Below are 19,336 nucleotides of genomic sequence, written 5' to 3' on the forward strand. Positions count from 1 at the left end.
ATATATATATATATATATATATAAATAAGCCGCTGGTATCTCTGCCGCTCTCGGCTTTCCATCTGCTTCCAATAAATCTGCTGGATTAAGGACGCAGTCCTCCGTCTCCAACGCCGAACCATGGTTTTGTTCACGCCGAACTTACGTGCACTGGCCCTATTTCCCTCCTGTAGTGCCAAATCGATAGCCTGTCATTTGTAAATAAATGCTAAATCTACGGCTCTGTCAGGAACATGATTAGTCAAAGGCAAGAAAATGTTGATATGAGTTAATATGTAGGAGTCCATTTTGACCCTTTTCCAGTAGCAAAAGACAGAAGTTCAAATGTGTGAAAGGGGATCACAATGACTAATAACAGACTTTTTAAAATGTCTGTATTTTTTTTCCAGCTTTCTTCGACTTCAACTGAATTACAGAACTGCGTAAATTGTTCTTTACAACAATGTAAATGAGGTTTGTCTCACTGATGCAACTGGTTTTTTTTATTATTTCGCTCCGTCCTCTTAACATTTTCTTCCCCTGACCCTTTACTGAAGAATCCCTCAGAAATTTAGTTTTATTAACAACCTCAGTGCGTGAGTGCAGCATCTGACTGTGATTACACTGACCTCTATCAGGGTTAATGCTAATTCAGACAAGATGTGCTTGGGTGACAACTTCAGTACTGAGGACTTACACACATTATAAAGATCTGAGAGGGAGTCAGTTTCCTTTTTAATGAGCCATAACTGTGACAACCAGGAAGTAGAAACCCTACCTGAGGCCCCAGATGAAGTGCTTTAAAGGCTGTCATAAAGACGAGCCCGGCGTGCTCCGGAGTGGAGGAGAGAAGAGGGAAAAGACCCGTTTGAAGTGGCAGCCGGGAAGAGAATCTGCTCTGCTTCAATAACTCTGGATTAAAAAGGAGCTTGCAGGGCCGGCTTCCATTGAACACAGATCTTTTCACTGCGCACGTTGAATCGATTGGGAGGAAACAGGAGATAACTTCAATGCAGCGTTTTAACGTTGGGACTCTGATTTTTACAAATGTCTGTCTGTAGGCCCTCCCAAACCTTAAAACAACAATACCACAAACATTCTGCTTTAAGCCACCGCCACACTTTCCATACGTCGTACCCGGTGGCCTCTTGTTTGCGACCTCAGACAGAGTGATATTTACTCATTAAAGAGCTCAAACCAACTGTTTATCTTTTTTTTGTGTGTGTGTGTGTGTGCATTTTGAAAAGTTAAGTAGAATGAGATCATTTTGTGAGTCTGTGTAGTGACACAAAACTCATTATCTTTTATATTCAGACAAAAAAAAAAAATAGAAAGAAACTTCAGACGCATGCACAGCAGTCACATGAGGATCAGAGAAATATGTTGTGTAAAAAGGTGACAGCAGGAGGCTGAGGCTTGAAAGCTCGTCAGGAAGCTGTCTCTGAGGCTGCGTCCAGCACCGTGCTCGCTCCACATTTTGACAAATCCAGTGTTTTCTTCAGACCGCAACCAAGTATGCTTGATGCGGGATGCTGACTGCGACTTTGTTCTTTTAACGACATGTTCACGAGTTTAACTGACTGTCCTGCTCAAACTGGAGCAATTAGATGTGCATGCTACTTATTTTATTTATATATGTATAAAAAACAAGCGAAAACAAAACTTTAAGCGCTGAAGTAACCACTTGTTGCAAAATCCCCCTTGCCTCTGCACTGCTTGACAACAAATACAACTTTTTTTTGTTGTTGTTAATGAATGAAAAGTTTTATGTTGTTGGCAAATTATGGCACTATTATCCCCATGTCATTTACTAATTTTCAAAGCTCTGTTACTGATAGGTTGATTTCATGTATTTTAAGAATAAAGCCTTTTGTTTCACCTCACCAGCAGATGTCATATAAAACATGTTTTAGGTGAAACTACCCTCAACATGGTCTAATCCAATGCTCTGTTTAGGGCACTACATATGAATTCCCCTTGAATTGATTAAATCCAAATCAGTCTGTTTACAAAGCACTAATCTACAACACCTGTCATCTCAAAACAATTTACCTTTGATCAAATTAGACATTTTAATGTATTTCATTGAGGTTTCATGTGATGAACTCAAATGATTATAGAGAAGTAATACAATTTTCAATATTAAAAAAAAAAGATCTGAATTTGTCTTAAATTAGTAAGTTTTTAATATCCACTGAACCGCTTAATCTAAGATGAATCTATTAGGGGATTAGAGAAAAGTGGGCTGAACAGAAATGCCCGGAGCATAGTTTAGATTTTTTTATGTGTAAACACTTTGGAAAACTATGTATCCTTCTCCCCTGCCATGCCACATTTGTAATTGCAAGTTGCCGATGTGCAAAAAAAAAAAGTTTATGGGATATGAATTCTTCTGGAAGGCGCAGGAAGTTCTTCCCTGACTTTATAATTGTGGAGTTAAAATGCAGCAGTCTTGCTTAAATCGTTCCCTGGCATTCTCGAAACAAGCGCTTTGGAGTTCACGCATCATCTACACGTGCACTTTAGTCACCTTTAGAGCCTTTTGTTGTCTGAAGCTGATCAACAGTCTGCATGAAGATATCGCCTGATGATTTTTGATTAATGAATTTTGTCCAGGTGACTTTTGGTCAGTGCTTCTGTTGGACCAATATTTCCTTCTTTTAAGTCAGTCTCAGCAGTTTGATAAACATTTATCTGAAATTTCCTGTTTCAAATTAGATGATGAAATGAGGAAATCTTAACTATTTAAAACAGGTTTGTGGCATGTTTCTAACATTAAAATAAACATATTTACAGGTTCATCTGAAATGTTACGGCACAATGTTAGGAAAACATTCATATAATATTGCTGTTAAATATTGAGATGATGGTTTTCTCACTCTAATCTATATGGATATATTTAAACTGTGAGCATCAATTATGGCGAGTCTATCCATCTGCTCAGATATTATGTTGGCATAAAGAATTTAAATACCACTTTATCACCCAAATAATCCATCCAAGCAGCCCTTTGCAGTATTGCACACATTGATATTGCAATGAATATTGTGGCTTCATATACTGTGTAATTATAATTTTAAAAAAAACAGGAAGTTCTATATTTATAGTGACAATAGAAAATAAACAATACATTAAAGTTCAGGAATGCAATAGGATGTAGGACTGACATTTCAAAAGACTCAATTTCCCTTTTAAAATTGAATGTTGACTCTGCTGGTGTAGGATATGTTAAATACTCCATTATTTCTATCCCAACCCGTCCCCAACATATTATCTTTCTCAGTCTGTTTGGTGATTCAGAGCAGGTGTGAAACTAATATTTTACACTAAAAAAAAGAAGATCCTGATTCCTGAAAGTGGTGACAGTGAAACTAAAGCTGCATCATCAGTGGATAATTCACGTAATTAAGTGATATATCACGGCAATCATAATCGAGATATGGACATGTGTGTTTTTCTTTTACCGTCTGTGTGTCATGATAAGAAGTAACTATTGTGGAGATAGCCTCAGTTTATTTAAAGGTTTGACCCCAACGAAGAGACGCAGTAAACAGAAAAGCACAGGTTTATTTTATAGGCGAAACCAGATTTATACTGCAAATAGATAAAATCTCCAGCTGAAGTCAATACACCACAAACCTCGGCTGTAACAAGTAATTTGAGTGTTCATTGATCAGCTGTCTTTTTAATCCAGTAATCACTGTTCTTTTGCATTCGTGACCCTTCAGATCGTCACCAAGAGCAGCAGGAATCTCAGTTCTTTAGTTTCCTTACCGCAAACTAAAGGACTACAATTGTGCTTGACCCATATGTTGTTTCCAGAGGTGGGTAGTTTCTCTTAACTTTTTTCTCAGAGACCTTCTCTTGAGTACCTTAAAAAAACAACAACAACATAAAACCTTTTAAGAGTACAATTTTACTACATACCATCTTCTTTTTTTTTTAGATTTAGTTGAGTATTATTATGAAGTATCGCTTTTCCTACTTGAGTCACGTTGCTGGACACTCCACTCACCGCGAGTGACGTCGCTAAAAAACAAACATGCACCAGAGGTAGACACAAACCTACAATTTACAGGAATCCGAAGCGTCTTGTTTGTAGCCAAGCTTTGTTGCTCTAATGTCATTTTTTTGTCTGCTGTGCCTTTCGAGCCATTTGGAGGTCGAGACGATACAGTCAACACTATTTATTGTTTATAGAAGTACCATATCTTGTTCTAACACGTGCTTAAGTATTAGCTTTATAAGTATTATATTTTGAAATATTGACTGGAAAAGTGTTTATTCTGCCTTCTTCTGTTATTTTGTAACAATGTTATTTATTTGTACCAGAATTTGCACATTACTTTTTTTCTCTGTCTGCCTGATCCTTGTAACATTTAATGATGTTCTGATTCGTTACTTGGTAATGAGTAGCCTTTTAAAGGAATACTTTTTTACTCCTACTCTAGTCATTTCTTGAATTTCTACTATTTACTTTTACTTGAGTAGGAAGATGTTGAAGTAGTGCTCCTCTTATTTGAGTCACATTTTTTGCTTATTCTACCCACTTTCGGTTGTTTCTCATTTTACTATTTCAAATTGCCATTCAGTTGTAAGATAATTGGTAAAACAGATTTCTATAATGGTGCAGAAGAGCAATATGCATCCCAAGAAAAAGTCTCTGCAAGAAAGAGCTGGAGAGTTTTTGAAGCCTAAAATAAAAAGGAAATACTGAGCCACACAAAATAGGAAATTGGTCTATTTTACTCTATAAAACAGTGACTGAGCCAAAGCAATTATTGCAACCTTGAATAAAACAAAAGGACATTATCTGAAGGGTTTGCAGTTCTTCCACTATAAGAGAAAATCTCCTTTGAAGATTTATTTAATGATAAAATTGAAAACAGACAGAAAAGGGGACAAATAAATGGTCCTGGTACAGCACAGAAGTTTCTTTAATAGTGTGTAATGCCATGAAATTGATAATTTATTCTACTCCTGTTAGAGTCAAAGAGTTCTTTCGACTTGATATCTTGCAATTGTTCACTTTGCAGGGACAGAATGTTAATGAAACTGAATACTGATGGAGAACTCATTCATGGTGCCGCCCCCCCCCCCATCCAGCCATTTTCTTAAAACTATTGGTGTAATCTATTTGCTTAGATCTGAGAATGAAATCAAAATGTTTGCAAAGTAAAACTTAGACTTTCGTCAATGCATTTCCTGTTTCCATATTCGGTAAGACAACACTTGCAGGATGACGTATGGCTTTCCGAATGACCAAGTGCACTGGCTAAATGAAATGCGATCTTGCTCATCAATAGTTTTCTGGACAAATTAGTTTTCTGCTTCAATCTAGCAGTACCACAGATTTACAAGAGGATTTTATACTCTGCAAGATATTAGATTGTTCTTTGTGATCGGATACAAATACCAAATCACTGAATAATAGATGATCATATGAGTCCCTCGTAGTAGCCTTAACCTGTAGCAAATATACAGGTCAATAAAACGTAGTAAAGACAGAAATACTTCTCCTGTAAGACAATTTTGCTGTGATAATCAAATACTAAAGTCACTATGCACCCCTGTGCAACTCAACCCTTAAATATGACTTGTTTGTGCAATAGAAAAATGAAAGTGATCCAAACTCTTCCTTCTGTTAAAAATGTGTCCAGACACAACAATGGAATGGCCGAGTGTAATCGCTAAAGTCAGCGATTGCTACAAGTAATTCTCCGCATCATTAGGCTTTACGCTTATCACACTAACAACCGTCATAAGCCGAATGGAAACATTTCAAATGGAACGTACATACACTGCAAATATCAATCGCATTCAGATACTAAAAATACCAAACGGTTATACAAATATAGGAGACTACAGCTTAGCTCTACAGCACTCTGAGACATTTGCATGTCAGGTGTGGTTTTATTACAGTGAGAAGATTCATCTGGGGACAGTAAATACCTCCGGGGAACATAATGTGACTGCCACCTTTTGCAGTGCCATGTGATGGATCAGTTTAGGTCCAGAGAAATATCAGAGTTTTAAAGAGAATGAAAATTTATAGCTTTCATAAGAGCTCTTATTCCACCCTGTCAGCACAGTATTAATTTCATGGGATCTTGTGTATCAGTGCAAATGCTACCTGGCAATAATCGCCACTTTTATACCCACTTTATGTCTTGAAGACATTTTTTTTTACTGTCTGATATCTTGCACGAGTCAGCTTTTCGGCCAAAAATACCAAAAACAAAACCTTATCATAGATTTAATGCACTATTTCTATTGCCTTACGTTAGTTTGCATATTTTTAATATGTTAATTGTGTCATTTTAGAGATAAATGCTTCTCCTTAACTCCACTGATGTAACCTGTTGTCTAAGACTTTCATATTGTTCTTTCTGTCTATTCTTTTTCTATTTAATCAAAAAAAGGAAGACCAAATATGGATGAAATATATTTGAAATATTATTATACAGTTGATACTGCAATGTACAACAAGGGTAGAACCAAAATAAATCCATGGAAATTGCTTGTTCTTCTTGGAATCTTGTGAAGTTACTTTTTTTTTTTACAGCAGGAGTTCAACTGTAATTCAAACTAAAAATAACAAAATCATTGGTTTGCTAAAATCAATGACCAGTCAGTCCCGCTCAATTAATAATCTGATGATATTCCCAATAAAAATAGCTCCACTATATGAATAGAAGAAGCAAGATCCCACTTTCACCGCTGATATGTTATTGTCAGCAGCCGCCACCAGAAAGATGTGACTTAAATGTCTCCGGTGGAATGCAGGATGAATATCACGCAGAATTCAACGTTACATAACTTGGATAAGATTCACGTCGTCTGAAAAAAAAAAAAAAAATGCTACACCTGGCTGTGTATTTGACACTGTTTGCCACGTCATCTTTTGGACAAAGCAGAACTTGCACAAACTTGCTGCGAGTTTCCTTCCAACACAAAAATGCAGAGCGTGACAAACAAAGCTGTCCCCCGACAACGTTTCTTTGAAAACAGTAATTATACTTCAGGGTCTGTTCTACAAACATGGACAGCAAGAAAGCGAAGTGTCTCTCGGTGATAATAAAAGGCTTTCCAACAACAGTGTATTTAGGCTGCTGCGGAAAATGAATTCAGTTACTAAATTAAAGAGAATTTAGTAACTTAGTAATTTAGTCTGTGGCTCAAAATCAGATCAGATCGGGGGATGTTCGTTTCTTAGCATTTCACTTGGCCTTTGTTATGTTGCTGTCAAATTTTGCGGATAGCCTTCTGTGACTGTCAACATCAAAGTGACAACAGAGTTACTGTTTTAATACGGACAAATGCGAGAAAAGACGAACTGTTGCACAACTCACGATCCTACAACTCCAGTGGCATTTTATTTACCCCCAGCTAAATGCCAAGGTCAAGCAGTTTCCATTTTATGCAGAGAAAGCAAAACACTTTCAGAGCTTCATCGTGCTGCTGAATTATTGATTTGATCCGATTCATTATAAGAAGTCGCTACTTTTCATTTTGTCTGAGTTCAATGTGACTCCTCAGTCCTGTGAATTTTAATTATTTATCCATCCCCAGACTTGTTGTGGCTGGAATTATAATATCTTAATAACATTTTAACTTGTCTATGATTCCTTATTCCATTAAATTGTTTTAATGTATTCACCCAGAGTTCTTCTGTTCCGTCATAATGTCGTCTAACTCCCCTCTTGCTTCGCTGGCATACCCGGGTCCAATCCTGAGTGGCTTAAATTACAATAATCATCTCATTTCTGCTGCTGCGTGAGTGGTTGTCTTTGTTTGTGTGCTCGAGCCAGATGAAACGCGAGTGCACGCGTGCGAGTGCGCGCCTCGCGATCTCCAGTGAGCACGCGCGGCCTGCTTGAGCGTGCATACGTCGTCTCCACGGACGAGTGAGGGCAGGCAGATGGCATGTTGATGCTGAGCCTACACGTGCTCCTGCCCTCTGCGTGCTTTTCAGTGACCCTTCACCTCCATCTGACTTCCATTCTTCAGATTCCTCACGTTGCTCCGAGAGGTTTGGCCCCACTGTAAAGGACCCCGGTGCGCCGGTCTCAGAATTTCTCACAAGACCGGCCCACAGCGGTCAAAAGGACACATCTTCTCAAATAACCTTATCCACGCAGATCTGAATTCCTCAGAGGAATCATCCCTGGACGCAGTAAGGCTGCAATGAATATGTTAATGATATTGAATAAGAAAATACCTTTGAGATAAAACCGGAGAAGAGGCTGATTTCTTTTTCTTTTTTTTTTTTCTCTCAAAGAAGCTCGAGTTGTCCCAGAATTTCGTTTTGAATTTATTAACCCACCAGTTTTAGGCCTAATGCTATTATTTCTTAGAGTCGTTTTATTAGCTGAGTAATTGTATATGTCTTTTTAAAAAGAATTTGAATTCCCATTTAAATCTCCAAGTGGCTCTTGAAAGTTTATGCTAATTTAGCTGAGTGTAGAGTTGGCATGGATTCCTCCCCGGTTTTAAAGAGTCGCCGTTTTGACATCCTCCCCGAAAAATCTGCAGTACTATTCCTATAGGGATACAGACTATCTCCTTAGCTTTAAAACAGTTTAGTACTTTAGTTGTCATTTTAGTGGATTTCAAAGCATTTTGACAAAAATAAAAACTAAATTATTATTATAAATCACTGAAGTAGCTTCTATGACTCTGCGCTGTTTTCCCCTAATTAAAAAAAAAATAAAAATAAAAGATTATCAGATTAGTGCAGAACAGATAGTACCTGCAGTTTTCATGTTTTTGTGTTTCCACATGGCAACAGAAAAGGGCAGCTGTTCTTTCTCCAACCGGGGGAGGCAGCAATTAGGGCAATGTGAAGCAGAACAAATAGAGACGTCACAGCGGGGGAGAGACTTAATTAATAGCTGATCTAGATATGGCTTCACACCTCCGTTTTATCAAGTTCGTAGCTCGTGACAGGCCCATCATTAAGTGTGTCTTGGCGGATTTCGGCGCTCGTGCGTGTGGGTTTGACCTGCTCTCTCCCTGATCTTGGGAAGTTAAATGATGGGACAGTTTTCAGTCAGTGCTGCTCAGACTCCTCTTTGCCCTACACGTGTTTTCTCTTAAGTAATGACGCTGGATTACTTTTCTCGCATTTGTTTTAACCCTTGTGCGTGCAAGGACAGAGGCAAACGTGGAGGACTGTGGCAAATGATACACATTTTACGTGTGTGGGGTCGGTTGGACCCCATTTGTAAACACAAGGGTTAATACTATGTTTGGGTGAGAAATGTGACTTTTATTACCTTCCATGCTGCTCTGAGTTGGAGGTCAAAGACACATTGGTATCAGAATGTTCAATGCTCCTCTACCTCAACACCTGACCTAGTTTCAGTACAAACCTCTATTCGCTGCAAAAACGTAGCAGTTTCAGGTGTTGATTATGGCTTTGGCTGAGAAGTAGGGCAGAGGAGGAAAGCAGCAAACCATGTTTTCCAGGTGGTAAAGCGAGCAGGTGCAGTAATAAATCTGCTAAGAGTAAACCGGAAGATGGGCTACAAAAGCAGTTTTGTAATTTCGCTTTAGCGTTCATTAGAAGCGACTTTGGCGACAGCGTTGGGACAGCGACCTCACCAAGACCTCGTATAAAGTCACCTTCCACTATAAATGAACGCCCCGAGACCCAGAGCTCCCGTAACTAACAGTGAAGAATAACTCTCCCTCCTGTCTGGCCAGCAGCCCGCCTTCAGGTCTGCAGATTCAACCTTCTGAGACTTTTACTGCCGATGTGGCTTCGGCTTGGCCGAACTTCACGCTAGGAAATCAGCCAAAGAAGTGTGTGTCCGGATGAGCAACGTGAAAGTTTCAATTGCGCTCGAGTTTCCTCTGGAAGAGGGAGCATACTGTTTGGATGGAAAAGCTAAGAGAGAAAGATGAGGTCTCTTGTGTATTTGTGAAGAGCTTCTGTTCTGTTATTCTGCCTGTTGGAAATACAAATTGGTAACAGCCCTCGTTGAGCTCCTAACGAGTAAATAAGAGTGAGTGAGTGTGAAAAGACAAAAGCAGGCTAAAGGTATAAATGAAGGGCTGGTTTTACAATTGAATTCCAATGACAGCTGAAATGCTGCCGAATGTGCAACACGATGCCAACATGTGACATAATTGGGATATCCTTCGACAATTTCAGTCTTTATGCACAAGAATGTAGATAGAAGAGTCATAACTGCACCCATGAAATCAGATATTTACTCGTAGGCTACTGTACAGACAGACATGCTACCATTTTGAATGTTTTATTGTTTTTTTTAGGCCAGTTAGAATTACTAAAATAATTTGGTCAATAATTAGTTTAATGCTCAAAGTAAAAAGATACATTTTTATTTTTGCTTTTACCTCATAAATCACCACTACTGCCCAAGCTTGAATGATAACTTTGTAAGCTTTTATTATGGTAGGTTGCAACATTTGAGTTAACTGGAGCTGCAACTACGGAAACAAGTCAAACACGCTGCTTCCTTATGTAACCCTACAACAGGTTGCCGCAAAAGAGGTTTTTTTTTTTTTTATTTTTTTATTTCTGCGATTCCTAGTTGCTATGTAGGTTGCGTCTAATTGTTGTCATGGAGACTTGATGACCCGCAAGATGCAACTCTCTGTAACTGTACAAATGGTGTTTGATAAAATGTTAGATTATTTTGCCACGTAAAAGTAAATATTGTATTTTTCAAAACATTTCAATGTGAGATTACTCTAACTCAATAAAGAGCTGAATATTATGACTATTTTTTAAGTGAAGATAGCAATAAGTGTAGTGTTTTTCTCATTTGCACTGTGATAAAAGCAAAGAAACTACTACACAAAAATATGCCAACAGCTTTCTCCGTTGCTCGCCCTTCTGTGTGTTATTGTTTTCCAGTGTATCTGGAACCACCAGTTTAGACGTGGGTGTGTGTGTTAGTGCTTAGAGCTCACCTGACACCTTTTATGTTGTGGCATTAGAAGAATGCAGACTCTAACGTGCAACAAACCGTCCTTGCATTTTCACTTTAGTCAATGAAAGCTTAGAGTAATTAAGCTTTTGAATGCATTCTAAGCATTTACCCTTTTTATGTATTCACAGCTAGTTACTGATTTAACAACGCCTGAATCATTTCCTATTGGATGGATGGGTTTGCCAAAATATGCACAGCTGATACAGTAGGTCATGGATAACATTGGTGGGGGTTTCTCTCTCTCTCTCTCTTTTTTTTTTTTGATTTGCTTGTTTAAAACTCAAAATAAGAAAGTTTCAGTGAGCATCTCTGACATAATTTCAGAGACTTACCAGGGGTTTGGTCTCCTCCTCATCTTTGTAGTAGTAGAGCAGCTCCCCTCTGAGAACAAACCAGCGACTGTGCCACGTCTTCACGAAACCTCCTTGCTTCCTGAGCCAACCGCACCTGATCACGTTTGACCTCTGACCCTCAGAGCTGGACTGACCTCCGCAGCGCTGAGGACTGCTGTTGTGGGACACGCTGTGGTCATCCATCGCGGCAGCTTCAATCTAAAAACAAATAGAAGTTATCCGACTTGCAGAGGCTGAAGAGTTTGTCTTCTGAATTTTGCTTGCTAATGACACAAACTTTTGTGCAAGTCTAATTGTGTGTTTTCATTTTAATGGAGGCTGAACCAGTGTGGGTTGAGAGACATGATGACACAAAGGCAGACATGAACTTGTGGGAGGAGGAAAAACTAAAAGCAAATAAGTGCACAGACCAAGCCTCTCCTTCAGGTTTTTGTCTTCCCATGAACTGCTGGGCCTGTCAGGCTTCTTTGTTTTGGCTTATCTATTTTTCTCTAAGTGTCTTAAACCCTGTCTACTAACTTTTCAGTACAAACGAATATATTCTTCAAAATCACCATTATAGCAGTTTGATTTTTTATTTTTTTTTATCCAAAAGGTGAATCAAGTACTTATGGTTGTGACAGGACTTTGTAAATCCTTCAAGTGACTCTGGTTACTGAATAAAAAATTTAATATTAAAGCAACTAAAAGCTTAAAAAGTGAAAGAAACAGACAACCACAAGAGTCTCAAACTTTACTGGGACGCTTTAATCTTGAACATTATTTTAGCTCTTCAAAATAGTGTCAGTAGAAACAAATACAATTTCTACTTTGCAAGTACAAGATGTAGCAAGCTGGGGATGACGTTTTGTTCTTGTTTTCACCTTAGCATAATTTAGGTACAGTTAACCTTTTTCACATCTGCAATTATGATACATTGCCCTTCACGTACTGAGTAAAAAAAAAAAAAAAAAAAAGCATTCTGCACATCTTGTTTCCATATCAACACACATACCTCTGCTTTAGTCAGTGACATGTGCTGAGTTTTGCTGCTGTCAGCTCTGAGCGTTGCCATGTTGTCAGTGGCGCTCATTGTGCTTTACTTGGGGGATGTCCAGCCAGCCCCCAGGTCCAGATGAGGACCAGATGCCGCTCCGCAGAAGTGGAGCAAGTGCGACACGTCTGCTGTGGTGCAATCATAACTCTCTGTGGTCATGGAGAGTCCCATTGTACAGTTATGTTACAGCCACAGACTCCAATGTGTTTTGCTGGGATTCAATGGGACAGATCAACAATACGTAGCTTATATTTGTGAGGTGAAAGGAAAAGGTGTGTCTATAACTCTATTCTTTTTACACATAACAACCTGAAAAGTGTGTTTTTGTTCTGCAGAACTACCTTTTGCTGTAGTTTTGGACTATTTTTCCAGAGCCTGAAACTTTTGCTTCCCCTGTCCAAAATTGCTCAAGCTTAGTTGAGCAATTGAATAAAGAGTAGCTGTGGGCGTCATCTATAAATGACAGCTGTCCTGAAAATAGATTCCCCCACCTGAGCTGCAGATCTCTCTAGTTACTCCAGTTGGCAAGGACTTCTTGGCCTGTGAGTTTAGGTGGCTGGTCATGTCTTGGTAGGTTTGAATTTGTTTTATACTCTTTATGCTCTTCACTGAATAAAGCCTAAGAAAAGCAGTTTATAGCCTTACCCTGCTCTAAATTCATCCACAGCTTTAGTTATAACCTGTTATCTTTGTGTCTTGGTTCATGATGATCTCCCACAAACCTCTAAGTCTTTTATTGTAAAGCTGGAAATGCACCAAAGTGAAATTTCATACAGTTGAACTTTTTTTCCGCCAATTACTTGACTTCAGAAGGCAATTGGCTGGATCGAATTGCATCTAGTTGCGTGATTAGGAATATCCACTGCTTTTTGTTTCTCTGTGACATGAAATCCCAGTAAAACACACTAAAGTTTGTAGTTTTAATGTGACAAAATGTTGGAAAACTTCAAACGGTCAAGGGGAGGGAATACTTTTATAATTCTCTGTAGAAGGATAATGGGAATCACATGTTCCTGTATGTTCACTCCTCTGAATTTCTCCAAGAAATATTTGCTCCAAGACAACAACATTGTGGAGTTTTAATCTACAGATTATCTTCCATTCCTCTCTTTTGAAATCTTTAAATATGTTGGGTACAAAGCAGGGTGGAATCTTCTTCCAAATGTAGGATAAGTTCATGGAAGAAATGATTCCTTATTTCATAGGATTACCCAACATGCACCAGAGGAACTCACCTGTTTCCACTATATTATAAATGCCAGACAAACAGATACATACCTGCACAGAAATCAGGTAAACAATTTTATATGAATTTTCAGTGTGTGGGTGAAGGTATAGCATTTAGCTCCACAACGTCATGTTTTCTGCACAGGACTTTGCAACAGCTCTGCTGGGACTGATCTGTGTTGCAGTATGAATTGAAACCATAAATAACTCCTGCGTCTCTTGGTGTAAATAACTGTTAGGTGGTCGACAGTGGCAATATAAGTTCAAATTTACATCACACTGAGGCTTTGTCTGCAGGAAATACATTCTCATAAATTTTCTGTGGGCATGTTGAGAGCATAAATAACAGCATAAATAGAATCAGTGGAAAGAAATGTATGCATTTTGATCAGGACAATCACATACACATATTTTGAGGACAGAAAATCAGTTAGCCTGCAAATCATGGGCTTGTAACTAACTACCCGAGTCAATGAATTAAAAAAACATCATCTTGTCTTGTTTACAAATTAACAGACTCAAAAGATAAGATGGCTGATCTATTTACAAAACTCTAATTTATACAAAGCCAGTCTTTGTTCCTGTGAACCGTCCTAAAGGTGCCAGATGTGGCTCTGAGCGTTTTTATGAAACAATTGCAAAAAACCCAAAATGGCCTGACTGTTGTGTCCACTCAGCAGATTGAAACCAGCGTGCTGGAGACGTCTGCTGCGTCCCTGTAAGACACCTGTGTGTAGATGTATGTGCAGCCTATTTATGGCAGCGTTTTCCCCCTCGAGTCACAGTCTCCAAAATAAGCAGCGAAACAAGATAGTTTAAAATAAGTCTTGCGGTAAAGCTACAAGACTGGAAAAGCAGAAAGAGAATATCTTAACCAGGCAAATATGAGATATTTAATCATAAGCTTTGGTGTTCAAAATCCATCCATCCATCCATCCATCCATCCATCCATCCATCCATCCATCCATCCATCCATCCATCCATCCATCCATCCATCCATCCATCACTGTATTTTATCACATGTTCAGCAACACAGTCAGTTTTCTGTTTGTTTTGTTATTGTGTTCTAAGTTTAAGATCAAACCTTCCACATGCACGCATCTTTGGAAACACAATATATTGCACACATATCACATATTTTTAGTATGTCCATATGCATTTTTACTTGTTCTGCGCTGTCTTTATAAATACACTTTTTAATCAAATTCTCTCTTTCAGGGTTGTTTACTTGTATTCTTATTGCTGCAGCAAAACCTTTGAATCGTATGTTAGAACACTGCAGGGGTTTCAGAAAACTTATTTTCCGCAATACTTTCAAATCAGCTTCTTATAAAATCATTTCCGCTGTTCACTGCTTTCCATAAAGAGGATTTGCAACTACCAACATTTTTTTTTCTGCAGAACTTTAAAACAACTTTAAAAACCAAAATTGACAGGCAGACATTTAATGAGCGAAATCCCACCAGTTAGCATCGCCACACACATACCTACTGCACAGTCTATATTTTCATCTAATTGCAGACAGCCTTGGTAAGTGAAAGGCAGAAACAATGCCATCGTTCAAACAGAGAGATTGCTCCAATAGCTCCAATAAGCTAAACGAGTGGTTCCCACTGTTGAGGTTGGAACCCCACTTGGGCTGCAATTCAACAAGTCGAGATTGTCTTCTCCACTATTATTTATTGGGTCAGAAGCCAAAAGATTTGGGAACTCTAGAGAGTACAGTTCAGACGGCATGCAGTGCAACTTTGCTGGTAAATCCCATAACTATTGAAGGTGACATATGCCAATCAGATGAAAATATTTTTAACACGGACGTAAACAGATTTGTGCAAAATATCTGAACCAACTTACTGTCATCATTACTGTTTTGCTTCAGCTTTGCAATTCAGAGTTTGGGAGCATGGGAGAAGATTATCCAAATTAAACTTTGGGTCAAATACATCAGCTCACATATTTCAATCTAAGTCAAAATTTGGTCATCTGGTATAGTTTTCATCAATATCAACTTATCACTGATAAGCTGAAAAATCAAAGCATGTCATTGATTCTTCAGTCCCTTGGATATATCATTGGCCCAAACGCCAGCAAAACACAATCAGCATTTTTTTTTAAATTAACAACTTTGCATTTTACAAAATTTTGTATTGGAGATCCATGTTTCTTTTTACACGACTGGATAGCATCTTTGACTTTTTTCTTTCTTTTTTTTTTCTTTTTTTTTTTCCCCCTGTTGCAGCTTTGAAACAGCATCCAGTGACATCTTGAGTCAAAGCATGCTCCAGGATGTTCTCACAGCATGCCTCCGAACTTTCACCATTCCGAGAAGTCTGTGGGAAGAGCCACTCTGACCTTCTCTGTAAACAACAACAGCTCAGTATACAGCAGAGACCAATGCATCCATAAACACTGTGCGTCCGGCAGGACAGCACAAAGTTAGCTGCAAATCAGACCTCTGAGGAGTTGTGGCATGCAATTTCTTTGCAGGGTGCACCCTAGTTTGTGGCTTGGCGGTAGTCACATTAAACCAGACGTATTCGAAATCCTCAAGTGCAAGAGAGGAGAATGGAGAGCATTTTCTTTGAGAGCAACATGTCTTTCGAGTCATCGTCATTTTGTTTCTATTTGTGCGCAACAGGATTAAGACCAAGTCTATGTCTAACCGTGTCGACCGGCAGCGCTTGAGCGGACGGTTGGTGTCAGACTCCGGGGACGTCTGCTGCATGCTGATTTAAAAATAACCGTCTGTCTGTGAAATCATAAATAGAGAGATTTAATAACCCTTATGTAATTATGACAGCTGCACTTTGAGGTAATGATAAAAGATCCTATATTTGACTTCTACAGTTGATGATTATAAAACAATCTGTGATGTAACAAATGGTGTTTAATGAAAGCAATAGCATCCATTAAGCAGGTACTACGTTCACAATTATCATATGCGCCAGATATTAGCTGCATTATGGATCACAGAAATGAGATTTTTCAGTAGTAATTCAACAGGATCATGCAAAAAGGCAGCATCTAGAGAATGCTATGTTTGAGTGCTTACACAGACTGTTTGTTCTCTATATGGGAAAGTCCTGTGGCCCGAAGCACACAAAAGCCTGCTGTTTGACACATCTTTGTTTGAATTGTGTGACTCTGAGAGAAAGTAGATTGAGGCCTCTCTGCAGAGAGTAGCCCATCCTTTGGGAAATTAAACTTGTGCAAGCATTTTTTTTAAAGACTATAAAGATAGTTTTCCAATCGTTTGGCCAAAGCTGGGAATTTCTGAGACCACAGGAAGTGCCCGGTTTCAACAGCAAAACATTGCGCAACTGAGGGCAAAGTGAATTGGTGGTTATGCAGCATCGCAGACTGAAGCAGTAAAACTTAATGACTGATGACTGATATTAACTAACAACCTTTCAATACTTCTGCTGTTGTGCCGTTGTGGCTGTACTTATTTAGAAAGTGCATGATTCATTCAAAAATGTAATTACAAAAATGTAAAATTATGCTGTGAACTGTGCACCAGCTCTATCTTCTTGTACAATGAGGCGGATGTCATCACTTTTCTCTCTTTTCATTGCTGCCATTCTCCATTTCCCCAAGAGCCAAAATTATTAACAAATGGGTAGCCAACTTGTAAACATAAATATATTCAGGGTCAAGGATTAAAGCTCCACCATCTGCCTCATGGTGCCACAGTACACTGATGACGTTGCCCTTGTATCAGTTTCAAAAGAAAACTTACAATTCATTCTGGATTCATTTGTAAAAAAAAATAAAATAAAATACTTATACGTAAGAAGCTTGGTTTGACCATTAATATATCTAAGCTGAAATCCTTCATCACCACCACCCACCATAAACACTTGCATTGTTTAAAATTGCATTTTTGTTACGTTTGCTTTTGAAATTGAGCCAATTTATTTGCAGCACCTACATAGCTTTATGCAACTATTTATGCTTCAGTAATTCCGGTCTAAAAGCTGACTGAGGAACATCATTCACTTCCTGTTTTCAAGGATACTGAGTACAGAGAAGAAGGGAACAGACCACCAATCCCCTTTCAGCCATAAAGAGGAAGAGGCATTTGTAAGAACTGGCTGAATTGGCTAACCAGCAAACAGCAGCAGATTTTTACAGGATGTAAACACTGCTTCTTGTCTTGTTTTGATTGACAGCTGAGTTATCAGTTTTTCTCTGTTGTCCAAGACATGAAACGTACTAATAGTCTCAAAATGTTTGTAATAATTGATGTTAAACAGTTTAGGAGCTTAAAACTACGCAACACGTGGGTGTCTTATACTGTCTTCATTTCAGAAGCTACTACTTTGCATAAGCTCAAACACTGGTCCACACCAAATGTAAAACATAATAATCAAAATGTGTCGACTAATTTCTACTATCATTACATATACATTCAGTAATCAAATGCACACAGCCTTATGTTTCTTGAATAATGTCCTATTGCAAACCCAGTCTACTCAGATACTTAGCAAGTTACAGCTGGCAGAACCACCTTAATGACAGACCCTGCCTATATTTAATAGTTACATTTTCCCTTATTTTACAGAGGAAAGTGAATAAACCAGCAAAACATTTGTGAGAAAACACGAAAAAACCACAAGTGGAGACATAATCCTTACATTGTCAGTCAGTTCTGTCAGCGCTTTAAATATCCCCAAGTAACTTCCTCTTTTAGAGCTGGCACAAAATATGGCCCCTGTGACCCACATGTGTCAAAGACAAATATAAACCTTGCCTGCCAAAGCTGCTGCACTTCAAGCACAGTCCGCTGCCGGTAGACTCCTGCCATGAAAGACACAGAGGTGAGACGACAGCAGGTTTCTTGCTGTGTTGTTGCTGCTGCCGCTAATCATCGGGGGAGGACGTGAAAGAGGAAGGGCTTTCAGAACATCCTCAGATGAGAATGCTTTTTTTACAATTGAAAGCAAACATTCGCCTAATGCTGACATAAATGAAGCCCAGTATTATTTAATACAAGAGGAGGTTACGAGGAGGTCAGGATTTGAGAGAGGGGACTTCATTAGGGGTGAGGATGTCGTTCAGGAACAGTCGCTACCCACACGGCTCACTGTGAGTTGATAAAGTAGACGGATGGAGAGAGATGAGAGGCAGAGAGGTGCTTAATATCACAAGCACAGAAGGATCAATTCAATAGAGAATGTTGTTCCCAGCAAGCTCACTGATGAGTCACTGTCTATTTTGTCTACGCCACATGTGTCCCCTCCTCCAGCTCCGCGGTGATACATTGACACCCCCGGCTCACCCTTTCCCATTTTCTGCCCCGCCATGTGTCAATGCATGTCTGGTAACTGAGCAGCAGGCCTGTGGAGAGACAGTGGTTACTCTTTGACTTCGACTGGCTGACTCATTCTACATGTGATTGAAGATTACTGCTGATGTGGCTGTCTTTTGAAACGATAATACTGGAAAACGTATGAAGAATCTCCAACAAAAAAGGCTTTGTGTGAGATCGTATTGCATTCAGTTGTGTGTAAGAAACCAAAGTGATTCTAAGATATTCCCACAAAACAATATGTTATTTGGTTTTTAAGACAGCAAAACTGTATATATACACAGTGGCGCAACTGCACATTATTCTGGTGGAAGAAAAAACATAAATCTAAGATATTGGGTCTCATGGTTGCTCTTATAGCCAAGCATCTCAAGGATCACTGATGCTGAGTTGTATATCAGCTCATATGGTGTTGGTAGGGATCGTTCTCAATGCTGCATTGATGATATATATCTATATATATATA

General features: G+C 38.8%; 1 protein-coding gene across 1 annotated transcript in view; it reads right to left on the minus strand.

Moving 5' to 3' along the window:
- LOC106939556 (rho GTPase-activating protein 24-like) overlaps positions 1-19,336 on the minus strand; it is a 38,841-nt gene that overhangs the window by 6,566 nt on the left and 12,939 nt on the right. The window contains exon 2 of the mRNA XM_015021991.1: positions 11,276-11,494. Coding sequence (XP_014877477.1) covers positions 11,276-11,479 — 204 coding nt within the window. The 5' untranslated portion in view covers positions 11,480-11,494. The remainder of the gene's footprint in view (positions 1-11,275; positions 11,495-19,336) is intronic.

The sequence above is a fragment of the Poecilia latipinna genome, unplaced genomic scaffold, assembly GCF_001443285.1.
Source record: "Poecilia latipinna isolate Pla-1442-1.1 unplaced genomic scaffold, P_latipinna-1.0 Scaffold2906, whole genome shotgun sequence".
Taxonomy (NCBI): domain Eukaryota; kingdom Metazoa; phylum Chordata; class Actinopteri; order Cyprinodontiformes; family Poeciliidae; genus Poecilia; species Poecilia latipinna.